Source organism: Thamnophis sirtalis, unplaced genomic scaffold, assembly GCF_051295495.1.
Source record: "Thamnophis sirtalis isolate CommonGarterSnake01/CBP01778 unplaced genomic scaffold, rThaSir2_p1.2 scaffold_2, whole genome shotgun sequence".
NCBI classification, from domain to species: Eukaryota; Metazoa; Chordata; class Lepidosauria; order Squamata; family Natricidae; genus Thamnophis; species Thamnophis sirtalis.
This window is the reverse complement of record NW_028261382.1, coordinates 104,554,803-104,567,118: the sequence shown is the minus strand read 5'-3', so window position 1 is coordinate 104,567,118 and position 12,316 is coordinate 104,554,803. Positions and strand designations below refer to the sequence as shown.

The following is a 12,316-nucleotide window of genomic DNA, read 5'->3' as shown; positions in this document are numbered from 1 at the left end:
GTCCCGTTTACCAGAGCGACGGTAATCCTGAATTATTCTCATTTCAAAAGTCAAGCTTTGTTACGCCCCATTTTTTGTCCAAAGTATAAGAACAGGCACTATAAAATCCATTTTTCTCCCTGGTCCTCTAACAGATCATCATAAATAGATACAAGAGCACGTGAAGTATTAGTACCACTTTAAAAAGCCTTAGTAAGACCACATGTGGAATACTGCATCCACTTTTGATCACCACAATGTATGTATGTATGTATGTATGTATGTATGTATGTATGTATGTATGTATGTATATATGTATGTAGTGTCACAACCCCTGGTAAGCCCCAATTATGGGAGGAAGCTAACAGCTTCCATTATCTGTCAATCGGCTCGTCACAAGAGTCCATCACGACAGAAACCCAATATTTTTTTACTGTTGCCTTTGTTACACATTTTGTGTTATATTTGTGCTGATAAATAAATAAAGGGAGACTAGTATAGATCTATTTCAAGCTATTTAGCTCTCATCAGCTAGCCATACCCTTCCCTGGCTTCTGCTGATAAGGAGCAGAACTTGTGGCTTAATGGCTAAGACATTTGCCTAAGATGTAATATAGCACAGGTTTGAATCCCAGTAAGGGTATGGCTAGCTGATGAGAGCTAAATAGCTTGAAATAGATCTATACTAGTCTCCCTAGGGGGCTGGAGGCTAAAACATATCAAGAACGATTGCAGGAACTGGGCATGGCTAGTCTAGTGAAAACAAGGTTTCATGATAGCAGTATTCCAATATTTGAGAGGCTGCCCTAAAGAAGAGGGAGGTCAAACTGTTTTCCAAAGCACCAAAATGTAAGACGAGAAACGGTGGATGGACACTAATCAAGGAGAGAAGCAACCTAGAACCAAGGTGAAAATTTCCTAACCGTGAAAAAAATCAACCAAGGGAAGGGGTTCCTTCAGAAGTTATGGGTGCCCCAACACAGGAGGCTTTCAAGAAGAGGCTGGACAGCCACTTGTCTGGTCCAGGGTCTCCTGCTTCTGTAGGGGACTGGACTAGATGACCTCCAAGGTCCCTCCTGACTCTGTTATTCTATGCTTTCTACGCTAGCAAAGTACAGCGCTGGGTGCGTTCCTTTCTCTGTAAATTCCCGAATGAGGGGAAACTCTTCGGTATCTGGAATTCCAAATGCAATCCAAGTAATTTCCCAGATGACAACACCAGCTGCCATAAATAAACTCGAGTGTGTGTCATTGGAGAGCTTGGAAAATTCTGCAACCCAGCTACGATGCTTTAAGTGGGGGAAAAATGTTTTAGGCCCAAAGGAATAGCAGACATCCTCTCTGTCCTTCTTAAGGCCGCTCAAGTCTAGGAGTTTGCGGTGTTGCTGGGCAAAGACAACCCCATGGGGTTCCCTATCGCGTTGGCAAACGCCATGAGCGCGTTTGATCCGGACCCTTTGTTGACGCTGATGACCTCCCCGCTGGCTTGCTCGAGCTCCGACTTCCTGAAGATGCCTTTCATGGTGGATTGGAAGTTGTTGGTGACGAAGCAGTAGACAATGGGGTCCATGCAACTGTTGAGGCTGCTCAAGGTGACCGTCACGTGGTAAACCACCAAGCTTAGGTCGTACGACATGGCCGGATTGATGGCGATGGCCAGCTGGCGCACGTGGAAGGGGGTGAAGCAGATCATGAAGATGACGAGGACCGTGATGAGCAGCTGCACGGCGCGCATCCGCCTCTCCCTACTCTGGTGCATGAGGGTGGGCTTGGAGAGCGCGCACATGATCCTGGTCGTGAAGAACGTGAGGACAATCAGGGGGAAGAAGTACTCGCAGACCATCAAGGGCAAAATCTGCGCAATGCAGCAGTGGGAGAACTTCATGGCCATGATGAGGATGGAGAAGGTGATGACGGTGGCGAACGTCCAGATGAAAGCACAGATGACCTTGGCGTAGTTGGGGTTCCTCCACTTGCGCGAAGCTTCTACCTGGACAATAGCCAAGTACCGGTCAATGCAGATGCAAGTCAAGAAGAGGATACTACAGTACATGTTGACAAAGTAGGTGAAAATGTGGACGAGGGCACAGGAGCGGCAGTCCTTGGCGCTGTAGTGAACAATGATCCGGACGGGTAAAGAGAAACCCACCAGTAGATCGGTGACGATAAGGTTGATGGTGTAGATGACCGAGGTGGTTTTCGTTTTGGTGCGGAAGCAGAAGACGTAGAGCGCTACAGAGTTCAACACCACGCCCATGAGGAAGATGATGGTATTGATCACTACCAGGACAATCCACAAGGTATGAAATCTCTCCGATAGCTCTCCGTCCAGGTGGACAAACTTGTTGAACATATCACTGTTGTTGGGGGACGTCGTAGAGTTGTTGGAAGGCTCCATGGTCAACGCCGCTAATGGTACCTACGAGACAACAATCAAAGATACAGGTTCAATGGCGATTTTTATACTGCTCAGTAGTGTAATCTTGGTAAGATATCCCGAGGTCATGAATAACGTTTTTAGAGGGGGGGGGGACCCAAGGAGGTTAGGACCCAAAGCTTCCTGTGTCTATTCTTATTTGCAAATATCTTTCAGGCCTGCAGGCATCTTTTCTTGTGGATCTCAGACCTGCCACACTTTCTATTATTCTACTATGCATTTTCTATTGTGGGGAAATTGGGAGTGGGGATTGTATGGAGTTAGATGATATGCAGCCATAACAGCATTCTTTCTAGAAAACCAAGGTCATCCTTTGTCTCTGCACCTCTGCACCTGACCGTAACTGGATGAGTGGAAGCTGCCAGCATAGCAGTGGGAGATTGGACTGTGTGATGGACTTATGGGCGTGGGGGCAAGATCTTGAACAAAATCATGATGGTAAAAGACAGGAAGGCCTGGAGGAACGTTGTCCAGGGGGCCGCGATGGGTCGGACGTGACTTTGCAACTAATAACAAAAATTGGAATTTCATAGAGGTGATTTTTTTTTTAAATGGCTAAATGCCTTTTAAATGCCTGGCAACTAAAATACCAGCCATTAAGTGAGAAAACCAACCATTCTGGCTAAAACCGTAGTCTCTCTGATACCCAGGAGCCCTGGTGGCGCAGTGGTTAGAATGCAGTATTACAGGCCGATTCTGCTGACTCCCAGCAGTTCGAATCTCACCAGGCTCAAGGTTGACTCAGCCTTTCATCCTTCCGAGGTGGGTAAAATGAGGACCCAGATTGTTGGGGGGGGGGGGGGAGAAGCTGACTCTGTAAACCGCTTAAAGGGGCTGTAAAGCACTGTGAAGCGGTATATAAGTCTAAGGGCTACGGCAATTGCTTTGAACATCCAAAGCATGGAATACAGATAGCACAATGGGGAACTTAGTTAAACGATGGCTTCCAACAGATTTGTAGGAAGCCACCATTTAACTGGGTTCTCAGTTCTTCCAGTAGAAGTAGTCCTCAACTTAACGACCATTCCTTTGGAATGAAGTTGCAACGGCACTGAAAAAAGTGACTTATGACCGTTTTTCACACTTACAACGGCTGCAGCATCCCTATGGTCACCTGATCACAATTCAGATGCCTGGCAACTGGATCATATTTACGACGGTTGCAATTCCCGCAATGTCACGTGATTCCCTTTTGCGACCGTCTCACAAGTCAAGTCGGCGTGGAAGCCAGGTTCAACTTAACAACCATGTGACTAACGGCAGTGATTCACTTAACGGTGGCAAGGAAGGTCGCAAAACGGGCAGCATTCATGGTATTGGACCTGGGTACTTGAGAGACCGCCTGCTGCCAATTACCTCCCAAAGACCCGTCAGATCTCACAGGGTCGGCCTCCTCCGGGTTCCGTCCACCAGCCAATGCCATCTGGCTACTACCCGGGGGAGGGCCTTCTCTGTAGCAGCTCCGGCCCTTTGGAATGAACTCCCCGCGGAGATCCGGACCCTCACCTCTCTCCAGGCCTTCCGGAAAGCCGTCAAAACCTGGCTGTGCCGGCAGGCCTGGGGTTGATGAGTTCCCCTCCCCTCTCGACTGGTATGGCTGTGTGATTCTCGTGTATTTTAATTATGTGTATTGTGTTTATGTTCCCTTTCCCCCCTGAGTTGTTCGCCGCCCTGAGTCCCTCCTGGAGAAGGGCGGCATACAAATAAACTAAAACTAAACTAAACTAAACTAACAACGGACTCACTCTGACAATAGAAAGTTCAGGCTCAGCCAAGGACCTCCTGTAAATCTTCTTCATCCACCAATCAATATGTTTTGAAGCTGCACTTGTTCTACGTTTTACAGTAGAAGAGCCGATCTTAACTCTCTTTTTTTAAACAAAGCTCAAGTGATTTACAACCGTTGTTTAAAAAGTAAAGAAAAAAGCTGCGCGCGAGCCCACTTTTAAAAGAAAAAAACCCACACCAGAGGTTTTGGACCTGCGAGGGACTGTCGCGTATTCCCTAATATGGATTCGTGGCCTTTTTCCTTCAGACAACTTGTAGTAAAGGCAGCTTTTCAAACTGTTGCAAAGGCCTTGCTAACCGATTTTGGGCTGCAGAGGAGGAGAAAAACCCCAGGCAGAGCGAATGGGGAAAGGATGAGGACAGCTGCTTTTGGGCCTTGTGATTAACCTGCTTAATGCACTAAGCCCGTGATAGCAAACCTATGGCACGCATCTCTGCGGGCAGGCAAGGCATCATCCCAGCTCAGCTCCACCAGCGCCACGACCACTGGCCAGCCGATTTTCGGGTCTCTGCTGTGCATGTGTGGGGGTGGAGTGCATGCAGGAGAATACGCATGCATGCGGGGGTGGGTGGGGGAGTCACACACTCATGCGTGGGGGTAGGGGGAGCGTGGGGGGTGCAGTGGCTCCCGTGTTTTTGGTCCCAGGAGGCTTCAGGGAGGCCTGCTAGGACCCAAATGGGGCGTGGGGTGGTGGTGTCATGCGTGCATGTGCGGCAGTGGTGGGTTTCAATTTTTTTTAGAACCTCTTCTGTAGGTGTGGCCTGCTTTGTGGGAGTGGCTTGCTGGCCATGTGACTGGGTGGGAGTAGCTTGCCAGCCATGGGACCGAGTGGGAGTGGCTTGGCAGTCATGTGACTGGGTGGGTGTGGCCAACCTGTAAAATGTGGTGAAACTCACTTAACAACGCTCTTGCTTAGCAACCAAAATGTTGGCTCAGAAACTCTGGCATCTGAATATAGCAATAGCAGTTAGACTTATATACCGCTTCATAGGGCTTTCAGCCCTCTCTAAGCGGTTTACAGAGTCAGCATATTTGCCCCCAACAACAATCCGGGTCCTCATTTTACCCACCTCGGAAGGATGGAAGGCTGAGTCAACTCTGAGCCGGTGAGATTTGAACAGCCGAACTGCAGAACTGCAGTCAGCTGAAGTAGCCTGCAGTGCTGCATTTAACCACTGCACCACCTCGGCTCTTACAATCTGAAGCACGCAAGTCTTAAAGCTGTCAAGTTACAAGACCCTCGCACCCCTAACCCTTTAGAAAAAAAAACCCCAGGGGTGTTCAAACTTGACAGCTTTAAGACTTGTGGACTTCAACTCCCAGAATTCCCCCTCCAGTCATGTTGGCTCAGGAACTCTGGCATTGAAGTGTGCAAGTCTTAAAGCTGTCAAGTTACAAGACCCTTTATAAAAAAAACCACAGGGATGTTCAAACTTGACAGCTTTACGACTTTAAGGTTTAGATAGGACTCTTAGAGGTGGGCGGGGTGATTGGTGAGCCATCCAATCAGTGAGCGGCGGGCGGAGCAAGCGTGGTGCGGATGGGCGGGGGGAGGGAGATGGAACTGGTAGATTTGTGGAACCTCTTCTATAGAAGAGGTTAAAACTGGCAGGAACCCACCCCTGATGCGCAGGGGTGGTGGAGCACGGGGGCGTGGGAGCGTGGGGGGGGGCATCCGTGCATGCGCAGGGGGCAGGGCACATGGGGTGTGTGTCACATGCACATTGCATTATAGGTGTGGGCATGCGCTGTCACACTTTCGGGATGCAACTACTTTCAACACAAATTTGACAAACAGCTGGATTTCCGTAACACCCAAAGCTGAAATACTCCCTATCCAAGTTTATATGAATCAAATTTACCATGTCACGTAAATGCAGCGTAGGAACACACCCTCAGAGGAAAAGGGGTGAAATTAAGGAATTTTTTTACTTTCAGTAATATAATTCCAACACACATTTAACTCTGCCGTCTCAGCCTTCTGCATCTCTTGTGGCTTGAAACGAATCCTTTATTAGATATTTATTAGTCCTGCCGTGCTCTTAATAGCCGGATCCTATCTTCTGGTCTGTCCTGGTTTAATTTTCCAACAGCTCGGTGTTTAAATGTTCCTCGGGTAATTTGTCCCATTATTTTTACCCAAAGGGTTAAACGTTTTCCCTCCTTGCAGGAACCTCTTGGCCAGTTCTGGCTTAGCTGGGGCAGAGCTTGGCCAAATATGGTATTTTGCTTTGGGGCAACGGGTGAAGCTGCCGTCGGCTGCGGCCCGGAGGAACGGAAAGATCTGGCAGCATCAAGATTGAAGGGGGATATATCTGTGCGGAGATATTTAGAAACCTATATCTAGAAACCTCTTTCTCACAGTTATGTTCTCAACAACTTTTTCTGACAGTCAAAACAATTAATCTATGGAACAACCTGCCTCCAGAAGTTGTGAATGCTCCAACACTGGACGTTTTAAAGAAGAGATTGGACAACCAATCTCTGGGCTAGAATACCTCCAAGACCTCTCTTCTCTTCTCTTCTTTTCTCTTCTCTTCTCTTCTTCTCCTATTCCATTCCATTCCATTCCTCTTCTCTCCTCTTCTCTTCATCTCCTCTTCTCCTACTCCATTCCATTCCATATCTCTCCTCTTCTCCTATTCCATTCCATTCCATTCCTCTTCTCTCCTCTTCTCTTCATCTCCTCTTCTCCTACTCCATTCCATTCCATTCCATTCCATATTTTCTCTTCTCTTCTCTTCTCTTCTCTTCTCTTCTCTTCTCTTCTCTTCTCTTCTCTTCTCTTCTCTTCTTCTCCTATTCCATTCCATTCCTCTTCTCTCCTCTTCTCTTCATCTCCTCTTCTCCTACTCCATTCCATTCCATATCTCTTCTCTTCTCTTCGCCTCTCCTCTCCTATTCCATTCCATCTCGTCTTCTCTTCTCCTTTCCTATTTGATTCCATTCCATGTCTTCTCTTCTCCTATTCCATTCCATTCCATATTTCTTCTCTTCTTCCATTCTCTTCTCTTCTCCTCATCTCCTCTTCTCTTCTCCTATTCCATTCCATTCCTCTTCTCTTCTCCTATTCCATTCCATTCCATATTTCTTCTCTTCTTCCATTCTCTTCTCTTCTCCTCATCTCCTCTTCTCTTCTCCTATTCCATTCCATTCCATTCCATATCTCTTCTCTTCTTCTCTTCTCTTCTCCTACTCCATTCCATTCCATTCCATATCTCTTCTCTTCTCCTCCCCTCCCCTCTCCCATTCCATTCCATATCTTCTCTCCTCTCCTCTCCTATTCCATTCCATATTTTCTCTTCTCTTCTCTTCTCTTCTCTTCTCTTCTCTTCTCTTCTCTCCCCTCCCCTCCCCTCCCCTTCCCTTCCCTTCCCTCCTCTCCTCCTTTCTGTTCTATTCTGTTCTATTCTATTTTCTTACCAAGACATGATATCCAGTGATCTCAGGTGTTGTGGGATGTCCACATGTTCTGAGGGCTTCCTTGATGTGTTTCCGTTCTCTTCCTTTCCCCTCTTTGCTGGTAGGCAGGCCTTCAGCTCTGTGGAGGATGGTTCTGAGATGACTCCCATTTTGTGCTCCGCTGGGTGGTGGGAATCAAAATATAAATATTGATCTCTGGGAGTGGGTGTTCTGTAAGCTTCAATGTTAAGGCTTCGGTCTGGATGTGGACTGCACAGCCTCACAACTTCCCTTGGCTTGAAGTTTCCTCAGTTCATTGGAAGAGCTGTGAACTTTCCCAGTAGCAAGATACAAAAAGCCCTCTGGAATGGCATTTCTAAGCAAGGTTAAAAGGGGACCTGGAATTCTGAAAACATCTACTTGTTTAAAGTGGGCCACTGGAGAAATGAAAACAAAAACTTCTGCAGTATTTGGAGATCGGGAGGTCCTGCAGGAAACTATGAACATCATTTAACCATTCGGTAATGATTTGGTAAACATCATCACAGCTTCAGAAGTTGCAGGTACTTCATCATCACCTGCGGTTTTGAAGAAAAGGCTGGACAATCACCTGCCCGAAATAGTGTAAGGCTGTGATGGCAAACCTTTTCAGCACTGAGTGCCCAAACCAGAAGACATGCGCCAGAAGACACGCGCCAGTCGACCGGAAATCCAAAGACCAGCTGGCCAGTGCACACATGCCTGTTTTTTGGCCATTTGGGGGGCTGTTTTCATGCTGTTTTTAGGGCATTTTCATGCTGTTTTTAGGGCATTTTCAGGCTGTTTTTATGGCCATTTTCAGGCTGTTTTTAGGGCCATTTTCAGGCTGTTTTTAGGGCATTTTAAAGCTGTTTTAGGGCATTTTCAGGCTGTTTTTATGGCCATTTCCAGGCTGTTTTTAGGGCATTTTCAGGCTGTTTTTATGGCCATTTCCAGGCTGTTTTTAGGGCATTTTAAAGCTGTTTTAGGGCCATTTTCAGGCTGTTTTTAAGGCTATTTTCAGGCTGTTTTAGGGCATTTTAAAGCTGTTTTAGGGCATTTTAAAGCTGTTTTGGTGGCCATTTTCAGGCTGTTTTAGGGTGTTTTCAGACTGTTTTTAGGGCATTTTCAGACTGTTTTTAGGGCATTTTCAGGCCATTTTTAGGGCATTTTCAGGCTGTTTTAGGGCATTTTCACACTGTTTTGGGGCCATTTTCAGGCTGTTTTTATGGCTGTTTTCAGGCTGTTTTTAGCATCATTTTCAGGCTGTTTTAGGGCCATTTTCAGGTTGTTTTTAGGGCCATTTTCAAGCTGTTTTTAGCGCCATTTTCAGGCTGTTTTTAGCGCCATTTTCAGGCTGTTTTTAGTGCCATTTTCAGGCTGTTTTTATGGCTGTTTTCAGGCTGTTTTAGTGCCATTTTCAGGCTTGCTGATGCTCGAAGGAACAGATGAGGTGTGAGGCGGCTGAGGTAAGTCTAAGTCAAGGGAGTCAAACTCAAGGCCCATGGGCTGGGTCGGATCCTGCCCGTGGGGCTGTCTTGGTCTACCCAGTGCGAAGAGGAAACATGCCAGCAGTTTGGGGAGTGGTGTCAAGTTGGCCATGCCCATCCAGTTGGCCACACCCACCCAGTCGCCATGCCTGCCCAGCCCCCCAAGGTCTCTTGTGGCCTGCTAGTGACCAGTGGAGCTTGCAGCAAATTCAGAAAGTGAGGAGGTTGGGGAGGAAGATGGGCCAGTCCTGGAGTTTGGGGAAAGCTCTGAGGAGGGCTCTGTGTCGTAGGCCGAGAGGGGGCCAGAGCCGTATGCCAGTTATCAACTGCATTCAGAGTCAGACATCAGTGAGGCAGAAGAACAGCTGGAGCCTGTTCCCAGTGTGCACATGCGCAGAGTGGCCAGACGAAGGGAACAGCTAAAGAACAGGGGTTGACTTGGGAGTGAGGCCACAGGTGGATAATGAATGGCCCCTCCTAGAGGAAATAAAAGAGGAGCAAAAGGGGAGTGGAGTTTGCAGGAGACAATTAGTTCGCTTAATTGGTTCGTGACTCTCAGAGACTCCTTGCCAAGTTTTGCAGCTATCGGCCTGGCAGCTCTCCAAGCCAGATAAGGTCTGTGACTATAAATCCTCCCTTGAAAGACTTTGCTGGAGGTGAATGAGCAGAATTCACAGGAAATTAATAAAAGGGTTTTTTTTGTTGGGACAAGGAGTTTGCTTCAGGCTCTTGGTCAGAACAAGATCAACTTTAGCCCTGATGCCCACAATGAAATTGAGTTTGACACTCTTGGTCGAAGTGCTATTGCTATGGCTATCACCAAGTGGTTGAAGCTCTCAGATTGTGAAGAGACGCTCCTCATTATTAGCACGAGATCTGCCTTCGTAGGGTCATTTCCCTTTTTTGTCCATGCTGTTACGTTCTCTCACAATATAACAACCCGCCGAGCTTTTTCGGAGGGGAAGCTTCTGATACGACGATGCCAATTTGGCTCAGTGCGCCGGTATTTATCTGGGTGCACATTACAAAACTCATAAATACATTTTATTAAGGTTAGACTCAGACAGTTAAATGGCTCAAGTTGTCTTCTGCTGCGCTTGTAAATCCTTCACAACCCTCAAAGTAGTCGTAATGAATGCTTATTTACATTAAAAGTTCAGTCTTGGCAGAGGGCACTCGAGATAGGTGTCCAGCATGATGATGATAACTATTCAATCTAGTCCAACTCTTGGAGATTCTGTGGTGGTCAAGAGTGAATCATTGGCAGCTACTTTCCTCTTTGCTTCAACTTATCCTTAGAGTAAGGATAAGTAAGGGGGGGGGTGTTGATTACAAACAGGTGAGTTTAGCCGAACGAAACTTCTCCAGTTCCACTGAAGCTTGTGAGAGTCTGGAAACTTTTCAAGGACGTCTTAACAGGTGTGAAGAAGAAGGCAGATGGTTCCCACAACAAAGAGAACTTGTTGGCGTGATCTATGTTGAAGCCTGGGGGTTTGGCCTTGGAAAACCATTGTTTAATACTGTGAACCCACCCCTGCTTCCAACTCTGTTATTTTAAGTCAACCTTGAACCAGTCAGGATTGAACTCCTGGCAGTGGGCAGAGTTAGCCTGCAATACTGCATTCTAATCACTACGCCACCTGGGCTCTGCAACCCAGGTGGTTGGATTGAATGACATTTCCCATGAGGATAACGACATTCCACTGTGATATCAACAGTGATAAATGCAGATCTCTTTCTCACCTGCTCTGTCCTGACACCTGATATTCAGTGAAGGGTCTGTGCGAATAAACCCTGGGAGACAGGAAGAGGAGACTCCGCCTCTCCCGCAAAGTGATTCTCATAGGCCGTTACATCTCGTGATCCTAGAACCGTAATGGCGAACCTATGGCACACGTAGAGTTGTTAAGTGGCAGCGGGGAAATTCTTTGTAATACTTTAAAAAAAAAGTTTTCAAGAGAAGTTTCAGTTTTAAGTTAAAGAGACATTTAAGTGTGTTTGTGTGTGTGTGTGTGAGAGAGAGAGAGAGAGAGAGAGAGAGAGAGGGAGAGTGAGGGAGGGAGGAATAAGGGAGAGAGAAAGAGAGAGGTGGGGGAGGGAGGTGGGTTCCTACCGGTTCAGCCGAATAGGTAGCAACTTGGCAGCCTGGGTCGCTGGAACCGGTAGCGAACCAGGCCTGCCATGCCCCTGAACCAGTTCTCCTATGGTGGCACCATCTTGTATCAGAGTAGAGATCCAGATAGATTTGAAATAAAATTTTGAAATTGACTGTGGGAATCCTTCCCATGGGAAAATGCTGTTGTTTGGATTTTTTTGACAGAAAATATGATAAGACGGTGATTTGAATTGGACACTAGAGGGAGCCAGAGCAACTAAAGATGACAATTAAAGGAGAAACAGCCCACTCTAGCCCTCCACGCTTCCCAATAGATGTATATTTTTAACTCCTACAAACATTTTCCACGCTCCCTCGTCTGCACAATATTAAAACTAGGCATACAGCATGTAAACAGCTTTCGGCTGAGTCCTTAAGGAGATCCAGAGTCCCAGCTGGAGAAAAGCAACCCCCACCCCCACCCCCCAAAAAAGCCACAAAAATGCATCTTGACACCTTCTGTGAAATAAAAGGCATTCCTTCCAAAGGGGCTTTGTTGACACACGGATTGTAAACATCCTCTTGTCAAGCTAAGCTCTTGGGCAGCTGTAATACTTACATAAAACTGCTGAAGTGCCTAATAAGGGGTGAAACGACACCGGGAAAGATTTACGATCCCAAACATGTGGGTGCAAATTCAAACAAGATTTCGGAGAGCTGGCAGCGGTGAAGAAAGCCCGGCACCCAAACAATGGAGGATTTCTCGCAAAGGAAACTTGCTGCTGTCCTGCAAACAAAGAAATGTCACTGAGAAAATTGAAAAAAGGTTTTACAATACAATACAATACAATAGCAGAGTTGGAAGGGACCTTGGAGGTCTTCTAGTCCAACCCCCTGCCTAGGCAGGAAACCCTATAGCGTTCCAGACAAATGGCTATCCAGCATCTTCTTCAAGACTTCCAGTGTTTGGGGGCATTCATAATTATGAACCAGTCTGAATTTTGTTCACATGACCCTGGGGATGCTGCGAAGGTCGTAACTCTGAAAAACGGTCATAAGTCACATTTTTCAGTGCCGTTGCAACTTTCAATGGTCACTTTTAAACC

General features: G+C 46.9%; 1 protein-coding gene across 1 annotated transcript; it reads right to left on the bottom strand.

The window, feature by feature from the left end:
• Positions 1-1,029: 1,029 nt before the first annotated feature.
• Positions 1,030-11,991, bottom strand: GPR20 (G protein-coupled receptor 20). Its single transcript, XM_087703816.1, has 2 exons — positions 11,830-11,991; positions 1,030-2,398 (listed from the first exon to the last, which is right to left on the bottom strand). The coding sequence occupies exon 2, from the start codon at positions 2,375-2,377 to the stop codon at positions 1,346-1,348; it is 1,032 nt and encodes a 343-aa protein (XP_087559942.1). The 5' UTR covers positions 2,378-2,398; positions 11,830-11,991; the 3' UTR covers positions 1,030-1,345.
• Positions 11,992-12,316: the final 325 nt, after the last annotated feature.

Coding starts and splice junctions, on each gene's coding strand:
- GPR20 (XM_087703816.1), bottom strand. CDS start 2,377: ATGGAGCCTTCCAACAACTCTACGACGTCCCCCAACAACAGTGATATG.